We start from the raw sequence: 23,969 nt of genomic DNA, 5'->3' as shown, positions 1-23,969 counted from the left end.
GTAAGTAAATTTATTCCGTACAATGAAAATTAAGACAGTTACTAACATCCCACATAACATCTCATTTTGTGCTTCAAAGGAAAAAGTAATATGGTTTTGGAATAACTTAAAGGAGTAGTTCACACAAAAATGAAAATTCTGTCATCATTTACTCACCCTCAAGTTGTTCCAAAACTGTATAAAATTCTTTGTTCTGTTGAACACAAAGAAAGATATTTTGTAGAATGTGAAAACTAAACAGTTCTGGGGCACCATTGACTACCATAGTAGTTTTTTTCCCTACTATGGAAGTCGATAGTGCCCCAGAACAATTTGGTTACAAACATTCTTCCAAACATCTTTCTTTGTGCTTAGCAGAACAAATTTACGAACATTACACACGTTCGGAAGAAACTGATGACAGAATTTTCATTTTTGGGTGAACTGTCCCTTTAAGGGTTGTGAGTAAACGATGCTGAATCAGAATTTTTATTTTCGGTGAACTGTCCCTTTAAATTTTAAAGGTCCAAAAACGAGACCCACACATTAACTTTCCATAAGTTCAAAATATCAACACATAGTTAAAAGAATAGTTTGACAGCTTAGCGCTCACCTGTACAAGCATGTGGCAAACTTCCTGATGTCCCGCCTCAGCAGCTACATGAAGCGGTGTACGTTTGTTCTGACTCTCCATTTTAAAGTTTGGATCTATTCCATCCACTGTGTAAACAGAAAGAAATGTTTCCAGCACAAAGCAGACAAAGACAGACAAAATCATTTAATTTATCACCATCTCTTACCCAGCATCAGCAAAACCTTCTGCAGTTCACCTTGTTTGGCCGAAATATACAGCTGTTTTGGATGAAACCGAAGTTTCTTGGGTCTTGAGAAGAACAAATGCAACTAGTAAGAAGTTTATATTTTGTTTGTAATGTAAATAAACGGTATTGGTGATTTAACTCAAATGATAGATAAATAACAGATCTGTATCTTTACTTCTCGGCATCCAAAGCCAGCAAGACACTTTCCAGAGTTTCTTTAGGCGGTCCTAGGGGAGGTCCAAAAGCGATTCCTGCCCCCAAAGTCACTGATTTGGATCCCACAGGAGACAGAGAAGTTTCAAGAGACTCTGGAGGTTTGGGTATGGAGCTGTCCGCTCTTCCCTCACCAAGAACAGAGAGTCGAGTGGACCTGGAAACACCAGTGATTTAACGTTTTAAATCCAAATGAATTAGTGTGCAAAAATTATATTCAAAGCGTAATAGTTCAAACAAAATCAATGTTTGCTTTAGCAATTTAAACAAAATACAACCATTTCCATCCATTCTTGACTTAAAGATGCCATGAATTAAAACCAAAATTTTAACCCGAGCTTTTGTTATATAAGAGGGAATCGTATTTACGCGAACATCATGTAAGTGTCAGAACTGAAAACGCCCCTTGATACTGAGATTACATCTGTTATTGACACCAGGCCCAGCGAACGGCAGGTTCTGGAATGCACCTATCTTGTCATTGATAGGTTGAACACCGCCTCCACAAGAGAATATCAACGACTACTTCTCTAGCCCCGCCCACTGGTTCGCGTATGACAGAACTGAAGTAACACAAGTGGAGCGGAACCAGATAGAGCAAGCAATAAACAAACATGCCGTTAAAGATAGCTAAATATTGTGCCATCCCTGGTTGTGGAAGAACACAGTCGCTGCATAACCTTCCTTCAGATTCCGATATTAGGAATGCGTGGTTAAAGTTTATTTTTAAAGACGTTTCAGCTCATGTAAGAAAAACATGGAGCATTTGTTCGTTTCATTTCTCCGAGGATTCCTTCGTGAACAAGGCACAGGTCGACGCTGGATTTGTGGATTAAAAAATTAATAAAAATTAAAAAGCAGTGCTGTGCCATCAATATTGGATCCGATAGGAATGGCGCAGCAATCTTATGTGAGTAAAACATTTTTGTACTATGCGTCACTATTGCTTTGTTAGAGATCGCTTGATATGCCCTGAGCACTATTCGCATGAGATTAGTATTACCTGGGGACCTCTAGTCATTTGCATTAATTGCAGAGGTTGTCTGTGATCTTAATCCCTTGCGAATCGGGATCTCTGTGATTTGGTGGGCTCATATATCATTTTTTTAAGGTTTTATCCACCGTTTGCGAATGGAGGCTGTTTAAGTTTTTTTGAATTATTTTGGATGCTGGGTCATATCCATAAGTTACCGGGAGTCTCCCGTTTGTTTATTTATCATGGAAACTCTCGTAACATTTGAGACCCGTGATCGCGGTGATCTTTTGTCCGGTTCGCGATCACGGGTCTCAAATGCTGACAGGTTTGGTCATATATCATTAAACGCAATACAACTATAGGCTATACAAACTATACGCAAAGCCTTGCCATCCCATCCGGGAAATAAGTCAGTAAATTTGAGTAAAATCATCCCGTGCGAATGCGTCACATGAAATACTGATGTGGGGAGGTCATTTATAAATCACAAGAGGTCCCCAGATAATGCTAATCTCCTGCGAATGGTGCTAATGTGTTACCTAAACGTTTCGTCTCTAACCAAATTCACAGAAGGCTCCAACTAAGTTTACTACGCAAACTGCTATCCAATAATAGCAGTGGGCGTTTACTTCCAAGCCTTCATGGTGGAACGCCCATTCAAACCGAGCGTTTGTAGAGCTGGCCTCAAAACCCGGATAGAAAATAGCCTATTACTTATCGATTTTGATGTTTTTAAATGTTAAAACCACGCGAACGTCATAAGTAGACCTCATACTACAGTATAAACCAATAAACAAGCCCAGTTCATCACATCTTTAATGATCAATGGAAAAGAATCAAATCGGAAATGTTTCCGGAATTCTGCACTGATCCAACTTCAGGCATGAGTGACTACATGTTCTGTCTAAAAACGTGCTCAATCTTCCTCAAAATGTTACCAATGGCAGATTTTAATGTTATTATTAAAGTGTTAGTTCACCCAAGAATGAAAATTCTGTCATCATTGAAGTTGTTCCAAACCTGTATAAATTGCTTTGTTCTGCTGAACACAAAGGAAGATATTTGGAAGAATTTTAGCAGTTCTGGGACGTCACTGACTACCGTAGTAGGAAAAATGTAAATGGTAATCAAAGGTGCTCTAGAACTGTTTGCTTTCCTAAATCCTTCAAAATATCTTATTGTGTTCAACAGAACAAAAAAAATATATACAATATTTTTTTCTACTATGGTAGTGAATGATGTCCCGAAACTGAAAATTGCAAACATTCTTCCAAATATCTCTCTTTGTGTTCAACAAAACAAAGAAATTTATACAGGTTTGGAACAACTTGAGGGCGAGTAAATTATGACAGAATTTTTATTTTTGCGTGAACGATCTCTTTAATGCAATTTTTGTTGTGCAGGCTTAATGTGATCTAGTGCTAAATATAGCATTGGCCTCAGCTGTAAAACCTGCCTGGGGTCTTTGTTGGTCCTGGAAAAACACTCCTTACAAACATTAAAAGGCCACACCCAACCCATAACTCCTAGAATAAGATAGAAATGACAGGTTAATAGTAACTTACGATCTGTCAGGAATGTTGTTCCAGGAACTACACGTAAATCTTATGAAGAGCTTGGCACGTACCCTCCTGTCGTGGTGTCCGCTTTGCCTTCGGAAGTGCTGGGGGTGCAGGGGCCTTGGGTGAGAGGCACAGTGGAGGTCGTATCAGCCTTGGCAATGGTGACCTCTTTGGCTTTGCTGACCTCCTCTCCACAGTGTGGACAAAAGCTTTGACCGTTCAGAACCGAGGCACAGGCTCGATGAAAACGATGGGAGATATTCACCTCCGGCTGGCACTCCATGAAGGTACCCTAAATGGTGGGCACAATAAGTGTGACTCTCAGGAAGCTACGTATATGTAAACTTCATCTAAACCAAATTACATCAAGCTCTCAGCTCTTGACTTGATCAAGATCTCACAAAAATCTCAAAACCTATCGACTCTTCTCTTTGGTAAAGAGAAAGACTCACTGCTCTGCAAAAGTAGCCACAGCCTGGGCAGCACTGATGTTTGATCATGCCAGTGCGATGGTCCTCGCACAGAACCAGCAGCTGGACTGAGTTTGAAGGCCTCATCATCTCGTGCTTCAGCACTGCGCTCTGACATCGACTCAGCTGTCCTCACGACAACAAGCAACCAATGAGAAGATGAGAACGTTGGCTTTTAAAAAAAATAACTAGAGCAAAATTTAATGATTTTACAGAAAACATGTTTTATGTTTTGAGCGATTAGATGAATCCTAGTACCTTCCCTAAGGACAGGTAAAGGGGCAGTTCACCCAAAAATAAAAATTCTACCATCACTTACTCTCCCAATGTTGTTTAAAACCTGTATATGACTCTTTTAAATGTGGAACACAACATACGATATTTTGAGAAATGTCTCAGTGGTTTTGTGTTCATACAATGGAAGTCAAATGGGGCCAATGATGTTTGGTTACAAACATACTTCAAAATATCTTCTTTGTGTTCTGCAGTCATTTACAGGTCAAACACAGGGCAAGAAAGTCATACAGGTATAGAATGATGTGAGGGTGAGTAAATAATAACAGAATTTAATTTTTTGGGATGAACTATCACTTTAAGTCATATCACATGTTAAAAATATACCCATTAATCATTCAAATGGTATCTCGAGAAAAAAAAACATACATTCCAGAACATGGTACTTGGAATGTAAAAAGCCATCATATCATTTTTTAAAACATCCACAAGAGCAGTCATGTCACCTGGCCATCTACGCTCTCAGTCGCCATACACTTCCTGTCTGCCAGGGTAAGGATCTCTCTGCTCTTGGGCGTCTCCATTCGACAGCTGCAGAGGGGCAGTTCCTGGACCATATCGACATCCGTGTTCTCGGCTGGTCCTGAAACAGCTGAGCAACACAAACATTAAGAGTAAGACTCTAATTTTCAAGAAAAATAATCAGTTTAGATGCACATCTGAAACGTTAGCACAACATTTCTGAGTCATAACCACCAGGGGGCACTACATCAGTAAAGCGTCTCAAACGATGATGACTCATTTTAGCCAACATGGAGTCCACCACAAAGGTTACAAATGCTTTTATTTTCAAGAGGCTGAGCTTTACATGAGATGGACATAAACTGTAACCAGTGTGAGATTAAGCTGCCATTTGAAAACTAAAGGCACTGCGTAAAATTACAAATGTTCTTTTGGTTTCTTCTTTTAAATCACCTGTGTTTTTAGATGTCAGCAGGGCTTCCTGTGCTGGCAGATTCAGAGAGTCTAGCGAGACTTCTCTATACTCCTTCCTGTTGTCAGAAGTGGCTGATGGTGAGTTCTGGCTCTCTGATTGGGACTGTGAGTCCATTCCTGGAGTTTTAAGACAGACATACAGAAATAAATAAATACAACTGATAATAAAAACGTCAGCGTTTCCCCAAAGTAGACATTTAAAAAAACATCTAGTCATGCTCTTCAGACTGAACTTTTTAGAAAAGACTTATCAGAAACTTTTCTAAAATACTTGGATTGTGGAGGACGAGTAATATGGAGCATCGTAAATCATTTAATCTGATTTATTAAACTAGAATTGCTGTACCAGACAGTCCTTCAGACTTTGCTTTCAATTTCCTCTTGCGTTTCCTTGACGGCAGGAGCCAAGCATGATCTCCCTTGACCTTCTTTTTCCATTTCTTCTTCAAGCTTGACTCTGAACTCTGGAGAGAACGCAACGTTGTAAGAACTTAAAAAATCAAGCAAAGTATTTACAGTTATCCCAAGACCCGATAAATTGGATATAGTGTATTTATGATATTCAATGATATTAGAGAATGTTTGGGAACTGACCAAATCGGATTCGTCCCCTTCCTCTTCGCCTTCCTGTGATTCCTCAGACTCCTGTTCATCCTCAAGAGCCTGTTGAAGGAAGTTCAAATGAAGAGATTAGAAGATCAGAAGAACATATGACAAACTTTTTTCCTGGCTCATATTTTTTATTAGCAGCGTTTTGGGATGAATTTCCACCTGCGAAACAGAAGCTGACCGATACTCGTCCGGAGATGTTTTGACTCCATCCTCTGTGGACACCTCCTCCTCATCCTCTGTGTCATCTTCGTCTGACTCCTCTTCGTCAGAATCATTCTCCATCCTCTCTCCATTCACATGTACTGCCTCCTTTGGCTGCTGCGAACCAAAGAAATAAAAGATCAGCTCACCCCACCCCTGAGACTGCACGCACTGAGAATGGCTTCAAGAATTGCAAATTAGTAGATATGAATGCTGACGTCTTTAGAGTTCAGACCACATTCTGAACAACAACTACACAAAGATTACGTTAAAGCAACATTAGAGAACTTTTGCTTATGGTTCCCCAATGTGGTTGATAAGCGCAATTGTCTGTTATCAGTGTCATAAATACTGTCGCTGTATAAGCTTCCCTGTGGGCAGGGCAATACACCTGAATTTGTTGACTAAGCAGAAACCGCAGTTACATCATGTCACTTCATAAACTGTGCATGTACTAAAGCACTCTTTTGGCTCCCGCGGGGTGTACTACTGGGCTATACTAATAGCTCAAACTAGATTCTGAGGCAGGAGCTGGTTGTTAGCCGTTAATGTATAGCGTGCTAGCTACATAACAGCTAACGTGCTAACGTTAGCTACATAGCACATTAGCAGTCACCCAAAACACAACGCATGGACGTGAATGTGTTTAGTAAGTAACAAACGAAAATCATTTTCTGTAGTTATATTTTCAGAAACACACTCGCGACCATGCATTGTCCTTTGTGAAATAGGTGCAATCACTTTACACTCAACTTGCTATGGGAATAGTGCCTAGCATAGTAACTATAGATACCGATAACATTAGTCTACGTGCATGAACTAAGGAATCAGCAACTTTTGACCATACAACATTTATTGTGGTTTCGTAGTCATCGCTTAAAACGTAACACTAAATTTGTAACGATTATGCTACGTAAGCTATTGAGACCCGGTGTTCTGCCAATTTATGCATCCCTATCAAATTTTGCTACCTCCATACAAAACAGGACTAACCCCTCCCCCAACCCAACCTTACACCTAAATAACCCCTCCCCCAACCCAATCACAACACGAGGGTAGCACAAATTTATGGGTAGCATAAATTGGCAGAACACCGGCAACATTACATTATCTCTAGTCTAGCTTACGGTTATAAATTGTGAACCAGTAACGTTAGTGCGCCAATAAACAACCTGAGCACAGCCTAATAACTAATAAGCTCAAAAGTACAGGACAGTAAGAAAAAATGTACATATAAGACTTTCAAATCCAGTTGCAGGAAGGCTAGGTCGCCATCCGTTTTGCAACCCGTTGCCTCTTGCAGCTTGCGCCACCGTCAGATATTGATTCGTGTCCGATCTCTCTCTCTCTCTTCCTCTTTGTTTTTTTTGTTGCTGGCTCTGCCATGGTGAGGGTTTGGAGACTTGGAGCATTGAACTACAAACCCGATTCCAAAAAAGTTGGGACACTGTACAAATTGTGAATAAAAAAGGAATGCAATAATTTACGAATCTCATAAACATATATTTTATTCACAATAGAATATAGATAACATATCAAATGTTGAAAATGAGACATTTTGAAATGTCATGCCAAATATTGGCTCATTTTGGATTTCATGAGAGCTACACATTCCAAAAAAGTTGGGACAGGTAGCAATAAGAGGCCGGAAAAGTTAAATGTACATATAAGGAACAGCTGGAGGACCAATTTGCAACTTATTAGGTCAATTGGCAACATGATTGGGTATAAAAAGAGCCTCTCAGAGTGGCAGTGTCTCTCAGAAGTCAAGATGGGCAGAGGATCACCAATTCCCCCAATGCTGCGGCGAAAAATAGTGGAGCAATATCAGAAAGGAGTTTCTCAGAGAAAAATTGCAGAGTTTGAAGTTATCATCATCTACAGTGCATAATATCATCCAAAGATTCAGAGAATCAGGAACAATCTCTGTGCGTAAGGGTCAAGGCCGGAAAACCATACTGGATGCCCGTGATCTTCGGGCCCTTAGACGGCACTGCATCACATACAGGAATGCTACTGTAATGGAAATCACAACATGGGCTCAGGAATACTTCCAGAAAACATTGTCGGTGAACACAATCCACCGTGCCATTCGCCGTTGCCGGCTAAAACTCTATAGGTCAAAAAAGAAGCCATATCTAAACATGATCCAGAAGCACAGGCGTTTTCTCTGGGCCAAGGATCATTTAAAATGGACTGTGGCAAAGTGGAAAACTGTTCTGTGGTCAGACGAATCAAAATTTGAAGTTCTTTTTGGAAAACTGGGACGCCATGTCATCCGGACTAAAGAGGACAAGGACAACCCAAGTTGTTATCAGCGCTCAGTTCAGAAGCCTGCATCTCTGATGGTATGGGGTTGCATGAGTGCGTGTGGCATGGGCAGCTTACACATCTGGAAAGGCACCATCAATGCTGAAAGGTATATCCAAGTTCTAGAACAACATATGCTCCCATCCAGACGTGTCTCTTTCAGGGAAGACCTTGCATTTTCCAACATGACAATGCCAGACCACATACTGCATCAATTACAACATCATGGCTGCGTAGAAGAAGGATCCGGGTACTGAAATGGCCAGCCTGCAGTCCAGATCTTTCACCCATAGAAAACATTTGGCGCATCATAAAGAGGAAGATGCGACAAAGAAGACCTAAGACAGTCGAGCAACTAGAAGCCTGTATTAGACAAGAATGGGACAACATTCCTATTCCTAAACTTGAGCAACTTGTCTCCTCAGTCCCCAGACGTTTGCAGACTGTTATAAAAAGAAGAGGGGATGCCACACAGTGGTAAACATGGCCTTGTCCCAACTTTTTTGAGACGTGTTGATGCCATGAAATTTAAAATCAACTTATTTTTCCCTTAAAATGATACATTCTCTCAGTTTAAACATTTGATATGTCATCTATGTTGTATTCTGAATAAAATATTGAAATTTGAAACTTCCACATCATTGCATTCTGTTTTTATTCACAATTTGTACAGAGTCCCAACTTTTTTGGAATCGGGTTTGTAGATCGATTCGTCTTATTGTTAGCTGTTCGCTAACTTCACCCAGGCTAAGAGTAAAACGTGATGTATGCCGTAAAGCAGGTGATGGGCGGGGCTTGTGAATCTACCCGCACATCAAAGTTACAAGTGTGATTTCAGCCGATAGAGGGCTGCTTAGGTAGCAGCGGCAGTAAAATTCGTCCAGTTAAGAGTTGTCCTACACTAAAATAATTTTAGAGAGATTATTTTAAGGTTGAAAAACTCTCTAGTGTTGCTTTAAAGTACAAGGATTTTTCCTAGATCTTTTGTTTAGTAGTTTAGTAGGGTTTCAAGCTCTGACCTGAGGGTTGGATGACGATTGGGACATACACTGAAACATCTCCAGAACTGTGCGCTGTTTCAAGACTTTATTCTTCTTCTTGGGGACAAGGCTGTATGTTCCCATCTTCCTCTTTTTCTTCCTTGACACTGGTGCTACTGAGGGCAAGAGAGATTTGATTTGGAAGTCAGAAATATGGCTTGGATTACCCTGAACTTTAACAGCCACAATACAACATACAGCTACATCTGCAAAGTCAGTTATCTATAAATATACATGTCATGCCAAGTATGTATTCTGCATACTGATGTCTTAAAGGTCCGATGTGTAATTTTTTGTAGCAATTGCAATTTAATATACATAACTATGTCTTCAGAGGTATATAAAGACATTACATAATTAAGTGTTATATTTTTATTACCTTAGAATGAGCTAGTACTATCTACATACACCACGGGTCCCCTTACATGGAATTCGCCATGTTGTTTCTACAGTAGCCCTAAACGGACAAACTGCTCTACAGAGCACGTTTTGTAAATACGTTATCTCCTTCGGCAAAGAAGCGAAAACGTGACATCTTAGCTCTGTGTCAGCCACCGTAGTGCTTCGAAAGGGAGGGGTGGAGTGAGCCGTGGAAAGGATTGCAATTTGCAACCTCACCACTAGATGCTGCTAAATTTTATACACTTACTAGAACTTTAAAAACATTATTATGTACATTATTCATATACATTATTTCAGACAGACGTGAATTTGTAACCTGTTTGTGGCTTGGTTGGTGTGGCGGTCAGTAAAGATGTGGCATCAGGTTGGCTTTGAGGTAGCTGATTCTGGATTGGAGATGGCTGCAGTGCCTCTGGTTTCTCCACACTGTCGTCTTTCACAACGATTGGCGCCTTATTTTCCCTATTTAAAAGCTGTAGCAGGAATATAAAACATGCTTTAAAACATCCATGACCACCACGAGTATTAAATGACAAAAAAACAAGAACTGAATTGCTTCTCATGCATTTCAGATCTTCATGGTTGAGTGCAAAAGCCTCATGATTAGCTTGCTTCTTACAATTTATTGGCACATAGTCTGTCTGTTACCTTTAGTGTCTGATTCGAGGCCGGCCTTGACATCGTTTTGCGTGCACGGTGTATCGTTACAGGCGGGGGCGCATTTGACACTATGCCATTTTTAGTCTCTGTTTCCGCCCGTCTTTCTGTTTGCATTGGTCCTGGGTTTGTGTCAGTTTTCGGAGAGCACTGGTCTGGAGATTGTAACGTAGAAGGTGCAGAAGGAATGTTTTTAGTCCCTTGCCCCAATGTGGAACCCCCAACAGGGGACCAGTTAGTCCTGTGTGGGGAAGAGATGGTGTCCTCCTGCTGTTTGCTTAGGATAAATCCATTACTGCCCACCGTAGAGCCATGAGGCAACTCAGTGTCTAACAGTCCGTTCTCCATGGCTGAAGATCTGACCGATGACCCTTGCGTAGAGAGGTCCTGCTCGCTTCGCTTTGTGTCCGTGTTCTCATAGGTCCCGTTCAGTTCGGTGGCCTCTCTGAGGGGGTCTGCTCGCCCGTTCGAGTGGTCTTCATCTCCACCTACATCACAGAAAACAAGAACAGTAAACAATGGGAAAGCTCAGGTGAAAAAATACACTAGAGCTTACGTTCAGTGACTTCACATTTTTTGTGTTTCTAAATGTCAAAATGTGAAGAATGTTATCTATATGGCTGACACATAACTGCACGAATGAATAGAGACTTGGATAACATTTTTATTTGGTTTAGTTGTATAAAAGCAAACTATTTTTAATGTATTATTTACCCTCTTCCTGATCACTGTGTGAGTCTTTCGTGCCCTCTGACTTCATGGATTCCCTCTTGCCCGAATTCCCATTGGCCAAACCGGAGGGCTGAAAACATGCAAACACACACTGGATCAATACGATTTCATGAATGATGCAATAAAATATATTTTTGAATTGTTTTAGAAATGGATTCCTATGTTATCCAAACAAGAATATCGTAGAATTAACAGAAAACAGGGTTTTATTCTAGACAAAGAGAGGGCAGAGATTGCACAAAGCCTAATAAGTCAACTTTACATATTTCAAGTCAGATGAAATAGCCTGTCAAAACCATGTGGCAATGAAGCAAGTCAAAGTGCTAAATAATTCTTCCAATCAAAAAATAAATGGATGTTTAGTTTTAACCATACGTTTCAAAAACACCTTAAAGTTTCCTTGCCAACAAGAAAAGAAACAGTCATCCGCTGGGATTGTGCGAGGATTCACCACAGCTCCAATGGTTCAGTATAAATAACATCTGAATAACAAGGGATTTGATTGGCTGGGGGGAAATGCTCTGTGCTGTCAATCACTCGAGTTGAGGTCTTCAAGCACTGCAATCCACAACAGATTTCCACAAACACCTAATAATACACTTACACACAACTTCCCCCCCAACATTATTGAAAATTTATCAGCCGTTACTCCATTTTTAATTGTGTGATGCCATCCTAATATTAACCAACATGAGTAGAGATAACATAATAAATACAAAGAATGCCAAAGCTCGGCATGCACTTGCTTTTATTCCCTCTCATAGTCCCTCTCTCTTTATCTGTATCTCCCTCTCTTTCTGTCAAATCTGTTGCTTTCATTGCTGGTCCATTGGAAGCAGACAGTCACAGCTGTTCTCTCCCTTGGGCCGATCCTGAATCTGATACAAGCCCATGTGGAATATCCCTCCCGCTATGGCAGGTGAAGCAAAACAAACCATTTGAAGCAATTCCTGGTTCAGGTGAGGAGTTTCTGATCACCATGGAAAAAATAAGAAGTTAGGACTTGAAAAGAAGTGGAGCGGCCCAAAAATAGGCCCCAATGAACAAGACAAAATTATGAATTGAGAGGAAGATTTGTGATCATCCTCTGTACCGAAACCATCCTGTATACTTATTTATTTTATTTTACCCAAAACTACAGCAAAGTGTCCTGTTATATGGACTGGTGCACATTCAGTATGAATTGAAAGAGAGAGATAACTAAAAAATAAGGAAAAATCCAATAATCAATTGCACAGAACAGCTGCTGTATTAGCAAAACCAGATATGATCCACACCTTCCTCAATTCCTTGAACATTACTTGTGTTTATTTCAATGGGTTTTATAATACACACACACACACACACTAAGAAAATGACCATCAATAGCAGCACCACCATGAAGACAACAGACTTGGAATATTAAATTGGAGATCACAATCCCATCTGAATCCGTACACAGAATCACAGGCACCCCGTGTTAAAAACTTCATTTAGAAAGCAATTCTGCTGCTGTCATCACACCCGCCGAATATCTAATAATTCAGAGCCTCGAATGCTAACAGCTCTTGTTCGCAAAGACCACCTCAAGTAACCGCAAAATACATGAATGAGCCTAATCGCCTCCAGGACTCAGTCAGACGGGAGATCAAGCTCACTCTGGCCTGAGAAAGATGCCTTGGATGGATGAATAATCCTCTGAGATCCTCCTCAGCCTACTACAACATCCATCAGTACCCAGGAGAAACCTGCAACAGAGTCAGGTGATCCTCGATCGAGGAGTCTGCCAATGGACCAACTTGTTAAAATAAACCCAGTATATGAAACAAACATCGAAACATGAGAGGCGATGAGATAGACTTGTTGATTTGCTCCTCTGGAAGGATAGACAGATGTCTCCAAGCCACACAACAGAAGTGGTGCATCCAGTTATATCAGATAACACTTGCACTCACATACCAGCCTACAACTACAGGAGTGAACCTCTGCGGTCAGGATCAAGAGGAAGAGGTAAGGTCAGAAGGTGCAGCAATTACAGGCAAATCCAAGCATTCTCCTGCACGCTCGGCCCCTCCCCAACCCATCTGGATCCCCAGACCTTCTCTGATTGGCAGAGGCGCGGACTGCACAGCCAGAAAATGTCTGCCACACGTTTGAGCTCCTCTCGCAACAAAGGAGGTCGTCTGCCTTTCTATTCCCCTCTCTCACCACCAGGGGAGCCACTTCATAATAAGAGTCCCCCATTTCCTTGGTCATACCTGACTCGATCTGCCCTACTGACGCCTCAAAGATTTTACCCGTTTATCGAGTCAGGTCTCAAACTTAATCTACAACTGATCTTCAATGAAGAGGTTCTGCATTGCTCACTGATAGATTAATTGAATTGTATCTAGGAACACATCGATTCCCAAAGGTGATTACCCAGCACCCTTCATCTGTGGGTGCTCATTTTACATCGTTCAAAACACTTAGGAAGATTAACCATGGTTTTATTGTAGTAAAGGTGTAGTAATCATGTTGTTTGGTGGATTTATTACTATTTGAATAACCACAGTTTTACTACAAATACCATGATTTAACTGTTGCTGTAGCAGAACCATGCTTAACTTGTGGTTACCATAGTTTAACTATAATAACCATGGTTTAATTTGTAGTAAAACCATGGCAAATTAAGCTACCGCCATTGTTCAGTTACTGACATATTTTCTTTTGTTTTCTGCAGAAGAAAGTCACAGGTTTATGATGACGGAAATAAAAATTTTGGGTGATCAAATATAGGCCCATATGACATCCAGTTCAGAGAAGAAAGCGATTTACATGGCCTTATAATTCTTGCAACTTCACAAAAAACGATCTTCTTTAACAATTCAAATGAATTGTCTAATTCGGTAAAAAGTCAGATAATGCTGTAATGAATAATATATAATAGTGGAGTTACACCAACTACATTAAGAAGAGATCAATTTAAAGCCAAAGCTATCCCAAAAAAATCTCTGATTTCAAAAATCTGGCACCGCATCTCCCATGTTACACACGGTGAAGACGGAAATGTTTGCACATTCCTGACCCAAGAGTCACAACCCAATCTACCGCCGTTTCCTTAAGAGGAGCTCAAATGCTTTCAAATCTGGCATTTACAGATTCACATGAAAAAATTGGCTGTACTGTATTTTTAATGACCCTGCTCCCGTTATGCAAGTCACAGATATGTCTAGGCTCAATTTTGTATCAGAACCATGAAGACAGCCTTGTCACCGAAACACAACTCTAACTCAAAAGTAAGACCTCAACAGATTTTTCCGGTGACCTTTTCTCTACCAAAAAGCCTTCCGAGCATACCAGTCAACGTGGATCTCAGATATAAGCGACCCACATTCCTCTCATTGAAAGAGAACGTGGCCCCCTACAGGCCACAGATGGAGCATGCTCCGTAGAGGAAACGGGAGGGAAGAGCCTGTGCTTCAATCCACCATGTTGTAACCAGACTGTTTACGGACACAATGAGCCAGACAGAGTTTTATTTCCAAGGGGGGCTGTATTTGGGCAGACTTGTGATAGATGTCACATTAATCTGCACCAATCCACTCATTCTAACCTTCATTTCAAGAATCTAGATTTATATCCACTAAAGCTCTATTATTTGCTATACATACATATCAACCGATATATTTATACACATTCTTACATAAACAAATGATCTCGCTATATGACGATGGTTTGGCCGCACAAATAAAAAGCTGCTACGATACAGGAGACTAAAGCAGTTTACTGTACTCTTAAAAGCTGGCTGAGATATGGTTTTAACACTAATGATGTATTTCACTGTCTATGGAAAGAGCAAACACAGCATTTCTTTCAACTCTACAGCAATAAAGAGGCTTTTCCATTGCACATATATAGAATCAGCTTCTCTAATATCTGCTAAGAATTAACCAGAAGCCCGGCAGCGTTTCTGAGACTCGACTCTAATAATCTCAGTGACTGGGTTTGTGTCATATCAGAGATCAAAGTGCATCCGAAGTCGATTTGCCAAAGAGCAAAACCTCGTAACAAACTGGCGAACCGGGTGCGGGGGCTCCTTTCTGATGACAGATGAATCTGTGTGTGTAGCTTCTGCGAACATCTAATGGTAACAATCGGTCGTAAAAAGGACATGATATAACAGATAATAAAGGATTCACAAGTTCATTGCAGATTAATATCCAATTACGTGTGCAGTCAGATGTGATGCAGATCAGCTGTTTGTGACTCATGCTAGAATGACAATCAATAAAGAAACCAAAATATAAGCCGAAGAACAGTGCCATGCAAAAGATAAAAAATAAATACTCTAAATGAACAAATAATGCAACCTCTCTTGTACACAAAAATAAGAATTTTATAAACAAAGATTTCAGTATATGAAATGAAATTAGAATTTGTAAATCCACATAAAAGCACGATGATTCTATTCCATTCTGCATATTATTAATAGTTTTAATCTAGTTTTTGCTTAAAACAAAACAAAGCAAAACAAAGAATGTAAGGACATAAAATACAGCCACATTCTTTTAGTGGTTGATGCAGTTCTTGCAGCTGCAAAGACTAACCACCAAACTGTCTAATCGGTCTTGTTACAAAACCTGTTTCTTGTCCAATTGTCCCTTCATACTGCTTTAAATGCCCATTCTTACAAACCTCACAAAAAATCTAATTAGGCTTTCTTCACTGTATCTTTACTGTGATCAAGTCTCCACACATTGTCAGCCTAGGATCTCTCAGCAGCAGGCCCGGACCTGCAAACTTGTTGTCTTCCTAAACACTACAGCAATGTTTGGCAAACTACACTTTTATTTGTCTGCAGTATACAGTATGTATTCTGTGCAGAAAAATGCAATCTAATTGTATTCATATACCCAAATGACCTTCAAAGTTTAAGAACAACATTGGTACAACAGAACAAACTATGATGAATAGCATCCCACAGTTGCAAAGCAAAAAATGCCAAAAAAAATGTAAACGTGTAGGAACTAGGTAGTACACCGTGCAGTAAGCCACATGGTAAACATCCCAACATGTTTTAAGGCCTTTAAGATTCCCCTCCTCCTGACCAATGAAGAAGAAACAAGAAGACCAAATATCACAAATGATAAGATCCAAAGAGCAGAAAAAAGACCTTTCAAAATCAAGTGTGATCATATATAAACAAAGAAGTATTCGGAGAAGATGCCATTCTTTTTCGGCGTAAATCGATGTCAAGCCCAAAATCTCACCATCTCTGCAAGTTACCAAAAAATGGCCGCTTTTGATATCCGTACCTCACGATTTCAAGTGCGACTTTTCTAAAAGAAGGAAAGCTACTGCTACTGTTCTTCAAAGATTTGACACTGCATGCTCTTGTTTCACCTAAAAGTGATGGATCGCAGAACTGTCTCAAAGCTTAAGATGAAGGCAGTGTGCCATATTTCAGACCCTTCCACTCCTCTGAACGTCAGCAGAACAAGTGGTCCTCAATGGACCTAACATGAACGCAGAAATGACAAAAGGAATCAGAATGATAAATCTCGACAGATGAATCCTCAGAACCACAAAGAACCAAAGGTGCTCCACCATCTGTGTCATACCTGCATTCACACGATGGCCTCCGATGGAGAAAGAGCTTCGAGCTAACTGCTCCTCCTTCCTCTTCTCCCGCATGCAAGCATTCAACCGGCTTGTTGATCATGTGACCCAGAGGCTCCCTCTGTTGGTCGAGCTTGCTAAATCTCACACTGAGCATGCTCGGTCAGTTCACATTTCAGGTTTTTTTTCTCACCAATGAATTCAGGAAGCCATTTCATTGCTGGGAAAGGTACGGTGAAGCCACAGAAACGTGGAGCACTACCGCAGGAACCAGGAGAAAGACAGTGTGCTGTCCTCAGTCTGTTCTTGTCTTTCAAAAGAGGTCTTTATGTCGACTTACAGTAGTAGGGCACGACTGTCAAGAGATGAAAGGCCCTGAGAAACCAGTGGCAATTGCTCAAACAAATCTTTTATACTGGTGCCAAAAATAGACAGATGAAATTTGTGAGAAACCACGTAATTTGGTACATTTATAAGAATCAGTGGTGTTTGGTGTTAACGGCACAGGCAAGTGCAGTCTAAAGAAAAAGATTCAGGATTACATAAGATCTGCCTCTATCCAGTCATGGTAAAACCCATCACATTGAAGATGTAAAATGCTGCAAGATGCATGAAAATCACATCGCATTCAGAACGGTTGAATGACACTGGTTCCCTAAACGCTTTTGAGAAACAGCAATACTTATTCTGCCAATCGAGTGGGTTATAAACGCACCGTCTGGCATCTGTTAAGTAATCTTGTAGTCAAAGACAAACTGTGTGATTACATTAGTTATTTCATGTAGCTCTTTCCAATGAAAATGTCATTTAATCTGTTTAAATGGATTGGGTGGGGACATGTCTCGAGCAGGAAGTCGGAAGTATTGTCCATTTCCCCTAATACTAACATTTGTTTTTTATACAACACACATTCATATCTACAGAGCTAAAGACAAGACAGGAGGCCTAATCACTCCTGTGCTCTCTAACCCACTTTAGTGTTCCCATATAAACCAGTATAAAAATTGATGAACAAATTCATACTTCTAATATAATACAGAAAATAATGTAGAATACATCATGTTTGAAAAACAATGTACATTGGCAAATCTTAATTAAATAATAAATTAATAAATGCAACTTTATTTCTTCTGGTTTGCCAAATGGTGCCCAAGACCTTGTCATGCAGGAAGTCTCACAAATTGTCATTCTGCCAAAAAACCTGCAGTTTTGACACAGCATGGATCAACACCCCCGAAAGCCTGAGTGTGTAGCTATCCGAGACCGCCATTCTGTAGTCCCCTCATACCGACAGCATAAATTACGCTTCAGCGAATCAGAGAAACTTATTTCCAAGAAACCATGTTTAGCATATCAAGATCCCTCTTTAACCGACTGAGATTCATTTCACTCGAGAGAAAAACTAGCCTCTGTAGTTTGATATGCTCCAGTTTGTAAATGGGTGAGACATCCTCTGCTTTCTCGGAGTACAATAATGAGGGAGGGAAAGATAGAAACAAAGAGGGAGAATGGAAGAAAGAGAGCAGAAATTGAGAAACAGAAAGCAGCACGGAGGAAGACTCGATGTGGCTATTCACAACTCTCGCAGGATGGCCTGAAATTTCACTCAATCTAAAGCTTGCTTTTTAAATCACCTCATTTTAAGAGGACACCTCACAAAAGAAACAACCACGTGGACATACACACGCCGACAAAAGCAGAATAGTGACAGTTTTCCCACCAATGCAACACAAGAAACCCAACAGTTTCCAACAAGAGGTCTGTGTTTTTAGTCTCGTCCAATGTCATACCTCACTATCAGCAAAAAGCATCAAACATTGCCTGAATAATCTGCTCTGCTTAGCCTCTAAGAGATACTTTTTTTTACATTGGACACCAATGAAACAAGCCTACTAAAGCACCTACTAATACGTCCCTGTCTAAGACTCGAGAGAAACTCTACATTGAGGCTTTTCCATCTAAGACAGTTACAGGTTTGTCTGGATGGCACCTTGATAAACCAAATTCTTTGATGATGTTTACCCCTAGTGTTCTTCAGAAACATGTGGCTATGCCGGTCAATGTTTGGAAGGACACTCCCTAAATAAGTTCCTGAGGTATAGCTACACCCAGCACTCGGAAACAGTCCTTCCAGGAAAACACCACAGCCTGGCAGATTCAGGGTGATCACAGGATCAGCGCTCTCAAAACCAAACGTGCCATTTCCTAGAAGCTCCAGACTTCTTTTCAGACCCTGTAATGTGATTTGATTTGGCAAACGGCTTAATCATCTGACCAATAAGACAACAGATGGATCAGATCATCTCCATCAGATCCAAAATCAGCGAGTCTCTCCGAATAGCTAAAGCACTCCATTTCTTTCAAACAGCAGTCCAGAAGGACCGGCCATGTGTCTGGCAATGCTTGACCACAAAAGCAAAAATGAAGTTGGATATAATCCTGCACTGATCAGAGGGTAAACATGGCTGTACCTGCATTGAGCAGTGGTCTCCATTCACGGGGGAGGAGGAAACAAATTTACATTCTACAACGACTAGCTAGCTTCCCACTCATGCACCGTCCCTGCGCACAGGTCATGTGATCAGCTCTCTGTATAAAGCTCTGACATGGCCCACACTGAGCATGCTCAGATGGAGCACTGCTGTTCCTCACGAAGAAGGAAGAGCTGAAAAAACAACACTGCAGCCATTTTATGGTACGGGGTCTAGCTTGATTCAATGGATTCTTTGGTCTGCCTAATCTATTGAGCTATGGTCATAGCTTTCTGATTAAAATTAAAGCGTGAAAAGAGTTTTTAATGCTGGGGTTTCACATTACATTTTTAATTTCAATTATTTGCTTTTGCTGTTCGATAAAAAAGCACCATGAAACGAATTCCTCAGTAAATTGTCAATTATTTAAAAACAACGCGTGTGAAATCATGTCTGAATTATTTGCCCTTTTGAGAATGGGAAACATGTAGGTGGTTTATCACTGTCTCTCAGCAAAGAGACGATCAGATGTCTGAATGTTTTTTGTGATGAATTTACAGCTGCTCTAAAATGTAATGGCGACAGGGTTTGTGAATCAGGTTTGCTAAAAATGTGCCAAATATGTAAAGATTAAGATTAACTTTATTGTCCATTCTGTTTGTCCCAGAGCGGAAAATTATCTTTGACACTGGTGGCATAGGTACATAGACATAAACGATACACATAACACCGCTAACACAAAATTAAACAAGATCAATTAAATTGAATATAAAATATCCAAATAAAAAATAGGATACACACATAAAAAAACACATCACTTCAAGAAATTATAGTTTTAAAAAATTACCGCCATTGGAACAAATAATTTTTTTTATACATTTCTTCTGGCCAAATGATTCATTATGAATATGGACCCAGTTGAGCCTTTGTTCTCTAACAGGGCAAAATAGGGTTGAGACTAGGGATGCACGATAAATTATCGGCCATATCGGTATCGGCCGACAAATGATCGCTTTTTATTTTAAAATTTAGGACGATATATTATAGCCGATAAATAGTAAATAATTTCCTGGTTAAACTTCTTCAGCTGCACGCTTCTCACAGTTCAAATACAGTACAGTACTGTCTTTCTGTTGTGATCATTCACTTACTGCTATTAGCAAAACATTGTTGATTTACAGTAGGTGCAGTATGTAGATACAGTATTTATGAATGTGTAAATTATAGGAACAAAAGCATATTGTTTGAATCAGACTGCTGTCTGAATGCTTTCTGTCTTGAGACCTGTTAGAAATGTGGCTATTAAGAACACTTTTCTGGGTTGCTCTGGAAGAACATCTATAATTGGTTTATTAAATAAAAAATATAGCCTACCAGAAAAGTTTGAAGGTTAAAGAATCTTTAACTAGTGTAAAGTAGGCTTGGTACTTGATATTCAGGGGAAAAAATAGAACTAATGGTTACCTAGTTTTCTGCAGTCAATGTTTTCAAATAAAAGCAGTCTCGAACGAACCACAAAACTGTCAGATGACTTCTAGTAATCTGCAGGAATAACGTTTGCCTTTTTCGGAAATAACGTTCTTTTAGCCATAGTTTCAAAGAAGTTATTATTTCTGAGAACAATTGGTAAATTATAGACAGATCCCATTAAAGCCAAAAAGCTAAGACCTTCACTGAAAATTTCCCCATTTTATCTATAGGTTAATTTGGAAAGAGCTTGTGTCTTTCCCTGTTCATTAGAAGGTACAAAACGTTACCAATCTTTATCTAACCTCCAAGCAAGGTAATCGCAAGGGTTTCATGGGCAAGTACTTGATCTTGGCCTTGGCTTCCTCTATGCCCTCACCCTACACCATCTCCTTTGTTGGTTTACATAAGATGCAACATAAATAAACAGAGGATCAACTAACTTTACCATATCAGCTCTGTCCATACTGCCAGCACCTATAATGTGAGCAGTCTTTCTTCACAAAACAGTTATCAGACAGAAGGATTTATTCAACGTCATTAACATTCAGATCATAATAACCCATTGGTATTTGTACTCATGATGAATATAATAATGCTCCTTAATCTCAATTGCTGACAATACAATTTACACAAATCTCCATTACCCTGCTTCTACTACTGAGGTGTAAAATACATTTCCTAACTACTTAGCAATACTTTGAAGCAAATGACATCATTTCCTCTTTCAAAACATTCATGCTAAAATGTTTGCAGCATGCACCGTTTTATAAGATGAAAGATTTGCTTTCTCTGCAACTTGTATTTAACATTTATTCACATTTATACAACGCTGAAAGAGGGTGGCCAATATTCATGTTTTATGTGACAATACAAATATAATAATAGCAAAAATTGATTGATGACTTTCACAGTATTTACTCTCAGTTACCATATGATTGATGCCAATTAGAAAAAAGCAATAAAACACTGGCGTCACGTAACTATTTTTTTCTACTTTGTGTCTAATATGGACATCCTACACAATTCTAAAAAAGTATGTAAATACAGATAGACAGAATACAGCTAGAACATCATAACAGAATATCATAATATCAGATAGACAGAATACAGTTGAATATTACTAATAGTCAACAACGCCGATCATCAATTGAGTTATACTATGGCCTTCAACGGATTTTTTATGTTCTTAAATTTGGCTTTTCAACTGCATTGGTGCAAGTCTAAATGACTGAAGACACAAATTTTCACACACAGCATTTAATATCAAAATATATATTTTTTAAATCAAGTAATATTTCTGCAAGACTCTTCAGAAGGTTTTTTTAAGCAAGCAATATTAACCATTGTAACTGAGCACATTTTAAATCACATGATTACAACTTTGAGGACCTATTTAAGCCAAAAAGGAACCAAGAACAGTGAAAGAATCATAAGATACAAATGAAAATCATTCCTAACAAACAAGGAAGTAACATCTCATAAGGCTTTAGTCGAAGCCGGCCATCCAAGCTTTTAAGCTGTGAAGTTTTGTTTTCAAAACTAGAGTCAACATGTCATAAAATCCCTTCGGTTTTTAGTACCAGGAGTTCATGCAAACCATATGGGCGATCAGAAGGTATTTACTAGATTACACAATAAATGTCTAAAACATTTAGAAACAACAACTGGGCCCAACAGCCTTGAGACTAAGAACAATGTCCCTGAGGAAACGCCTTACATAATGAGATCTTAAAATGATGTATTGATAGACATAAATATATAATTATTTTATATACTTCTAATGATCTGAAGGCATAGCTTCATTTGTTTGCAACACGTGTTTTCAAGCTTCATATTTACCTAAATACACAACCATAAAGCAGGATTCACAGCCCTAGTCTTATTCACCTTTATGTTTTTTGCTCATACCAGCCCCAAACGGTCACTGGCAACTGTTAAGTGAAACTCATTCATAGAGCTCCCCCTGTCGGTGAATAAGTGCAGGTCCACTAAATGAAAGCCATAGATATCGTTAATTTCTTTATAGTGTTTATTGTTTAGTACGCGTCATTAAAAGCTTAAACCACCAGACAACAAGACATGGTTGTCAGCTCTTTTACTACTAAAACTGTAATGCGTTCAATAATATCTACTACACCCCATATGCACGTCATGGCATGTAAAACAAAACATTTCTGAATGCAGGAAAGCCAACAACTTTACTTACAAGGTGACATAACACGATGGCATCTTAAAAGGCACACAATTATTAACTGGGGCTAAAGTCCCTTTACAAATTCACAAATAACTTAATATTCATCACACAACACATATGTTGACAACTGCCATGCAGCAAATAGCTCGTAGCTGTAGCTTCCTGCATTAAAAACACTGCAAACTACATGAACAAATCTTAAGTGCAAAGAAATTGAAGTTGTGTGTTCGTCTGAAGGAATTTTACAATGATGCACTAACACATTACGACTTGCACTGCTGCTGTATTTACAACAACTACACGGCAGCATCTGAAGCCGGATAGTACCGGGCCTGGGAACCAGCATAACAACACTAACAATGCCTTGTACAAAGGATAGGCGACTTTAATTCATGTTCCAGGGCTACGACAGACTCCACTGCAGGGGGAGGCCGCCCCATTATGTGCCTTCACAAAGCTTCACGCGCACCCGCTCGCACAAAAGCACCGAGTTTTCGCACCGAAACAGACCGTCCGTCAGGCGGGCTCTTTGAAAAACCCGTAACGAGACGACACCGCGGGCAGCCGATCAAAGCTTTGACCCACTGCACCAGACGCCCCGCACCGTCTGTCAATCAGCCGTGAAGTGAAGCTAACCGAACCTCGTAATAACGCCGATAAACAAAGTTACAATGTGGCATCCCAGCTCTGTCTTACCTCAGTTTTCAATAAAGCCATGGCTCCTCAGCCCGAGACGCCGCCCCCTTCGGTGTACGTCACTGATTCGCTTTCTCGCAGCCGCTTGGAGGGGTAGATGAGCTCTTTATTGCCCGTTATTGAAATAGAGGGATAAGTGGGCACTTGCTAATTTTCAAAGCTTCAGAAATGTTTATTTGCAACTGCTTGTGTTTTGTCTAATACTGGCATGTGTTCATCAATGAATAAAAACACGTTTTGTAGTTTTTCAAATCAGGTCACTTTTTGTCACATCACTACCAAAAGCGAGAATTGTATGTAGCCTACTTTTGATAGTTTTTCAAATAAAGTCAAACCACTTTAAATGTCACATC

The 23,969-nt window shown here is 39.8% G+C and overlaps 1 protein-coding gene across 9 annotated transcripts in view; it reads right to left on the bottom strand.

Annotated features, from left to right (window-relative positions):
- ehmt1b (euchromatic histone-lysine N-methyltransferase 1b) overlaps positions 1 to 23,700 on the bottom strand; it is a 31,474-nt gene extending 7,774 nt beyond the window's left edge. Inside the window, exons 1-16 of one of the 9 annotated variants that reach the window (XM_057359594.1) lie at positions 16,788 to 16,857; positions 16,570 to 16,682; positions 11,188 to 11,275; positions 10,465 to 10,961; positions 10,133 to 10,289; positions 9,394 to 9,530; positions 6,023 to 6,181; positions 5,846 to 5,914; positions 5,598 to 5,715; positions 5,231 to 5,368; positions 4,762 to 4,907; positions 4,004 to 4,147; positions 3,617 to 3,843; positions 976 to 1,170; positions 780 to 862; positions 593 to 699 (exon numbers count right to left, since the gene is read on the bottom strand). In XM_057359594.1, coding sequence (XP_057215577.1) covers positions 593 to 699; positions 780 to 862; positions 976 to 1,170; positions 3,617 to 3,843; positions 4,004 to 4,147; positions 4,762 to 4,907; positions 5,231 to 5,368; positions 5,598 to 5,715; positions 5,846 to 5,914; positions 6,023 to 6,181; positions 9,394 to 9,530; positions 10,133 to 10,289; positions 10,465 to 10,961; positions 11,188 to 11,233 — 2,223 coding nt within the window. In that variant the 5' untranslated portion in view covers positions 11,234 to 11,275; positions 16,570 to 16,682; positions 16,788 to 16,857. Of the gene's footprint in view, positions 1 to 592; positions 700 to 779; positions 863 to 975; positions 1,171 to 3,616; positions 3,844 to 4,003; positions 4,148 to 4,761; positions 4,908 to 5,230; positions 5,369 to 5,597; positions 5,716 to 5,845; positions 5,915 to 6,022; positions 6,182 to 9,393; positions 9,531 to 10,132; positions 10,290 to 10,464; positions 10,962 to 11,187; positions 11,276 to 13,143; positions 13,169 to 13,220; positions 13,497 to 16,569; positions 16,683 to 16,787; positions 16,858 to 19,256; positions 19,359 to 23,278; positions 23,557 to 23,616 lie in introns of those variants that run through there. The other 8 variants (XM_057359591.1, XM_057359595.1, XM_057359592.1 and 5 more) reach the window with 8 other exon arrangements.
- Positions 23,701 to 23,969: the final 269 nt, after the last annotated feature.

The sequence above is a fragment of the Triplophysa rosa genome, linkage group LG19, assembly GCF_024868665.1.
Source record: "Triplophysa rosa linkage group LG19, Trosa_1v2, whole genome shotgun sequence".
NCBI classification, from domain to species: Eukaryota; Metazoa; Chordata; class Actinopteri; order Cypriniformes; family Nemacheilidae; genus Triplophysa; species Triplophysa rosa.
Note: the sequence above shows the minus strand (reverse complement) of the source record. Positions and strands in the feature narration are given on the sequence as shown.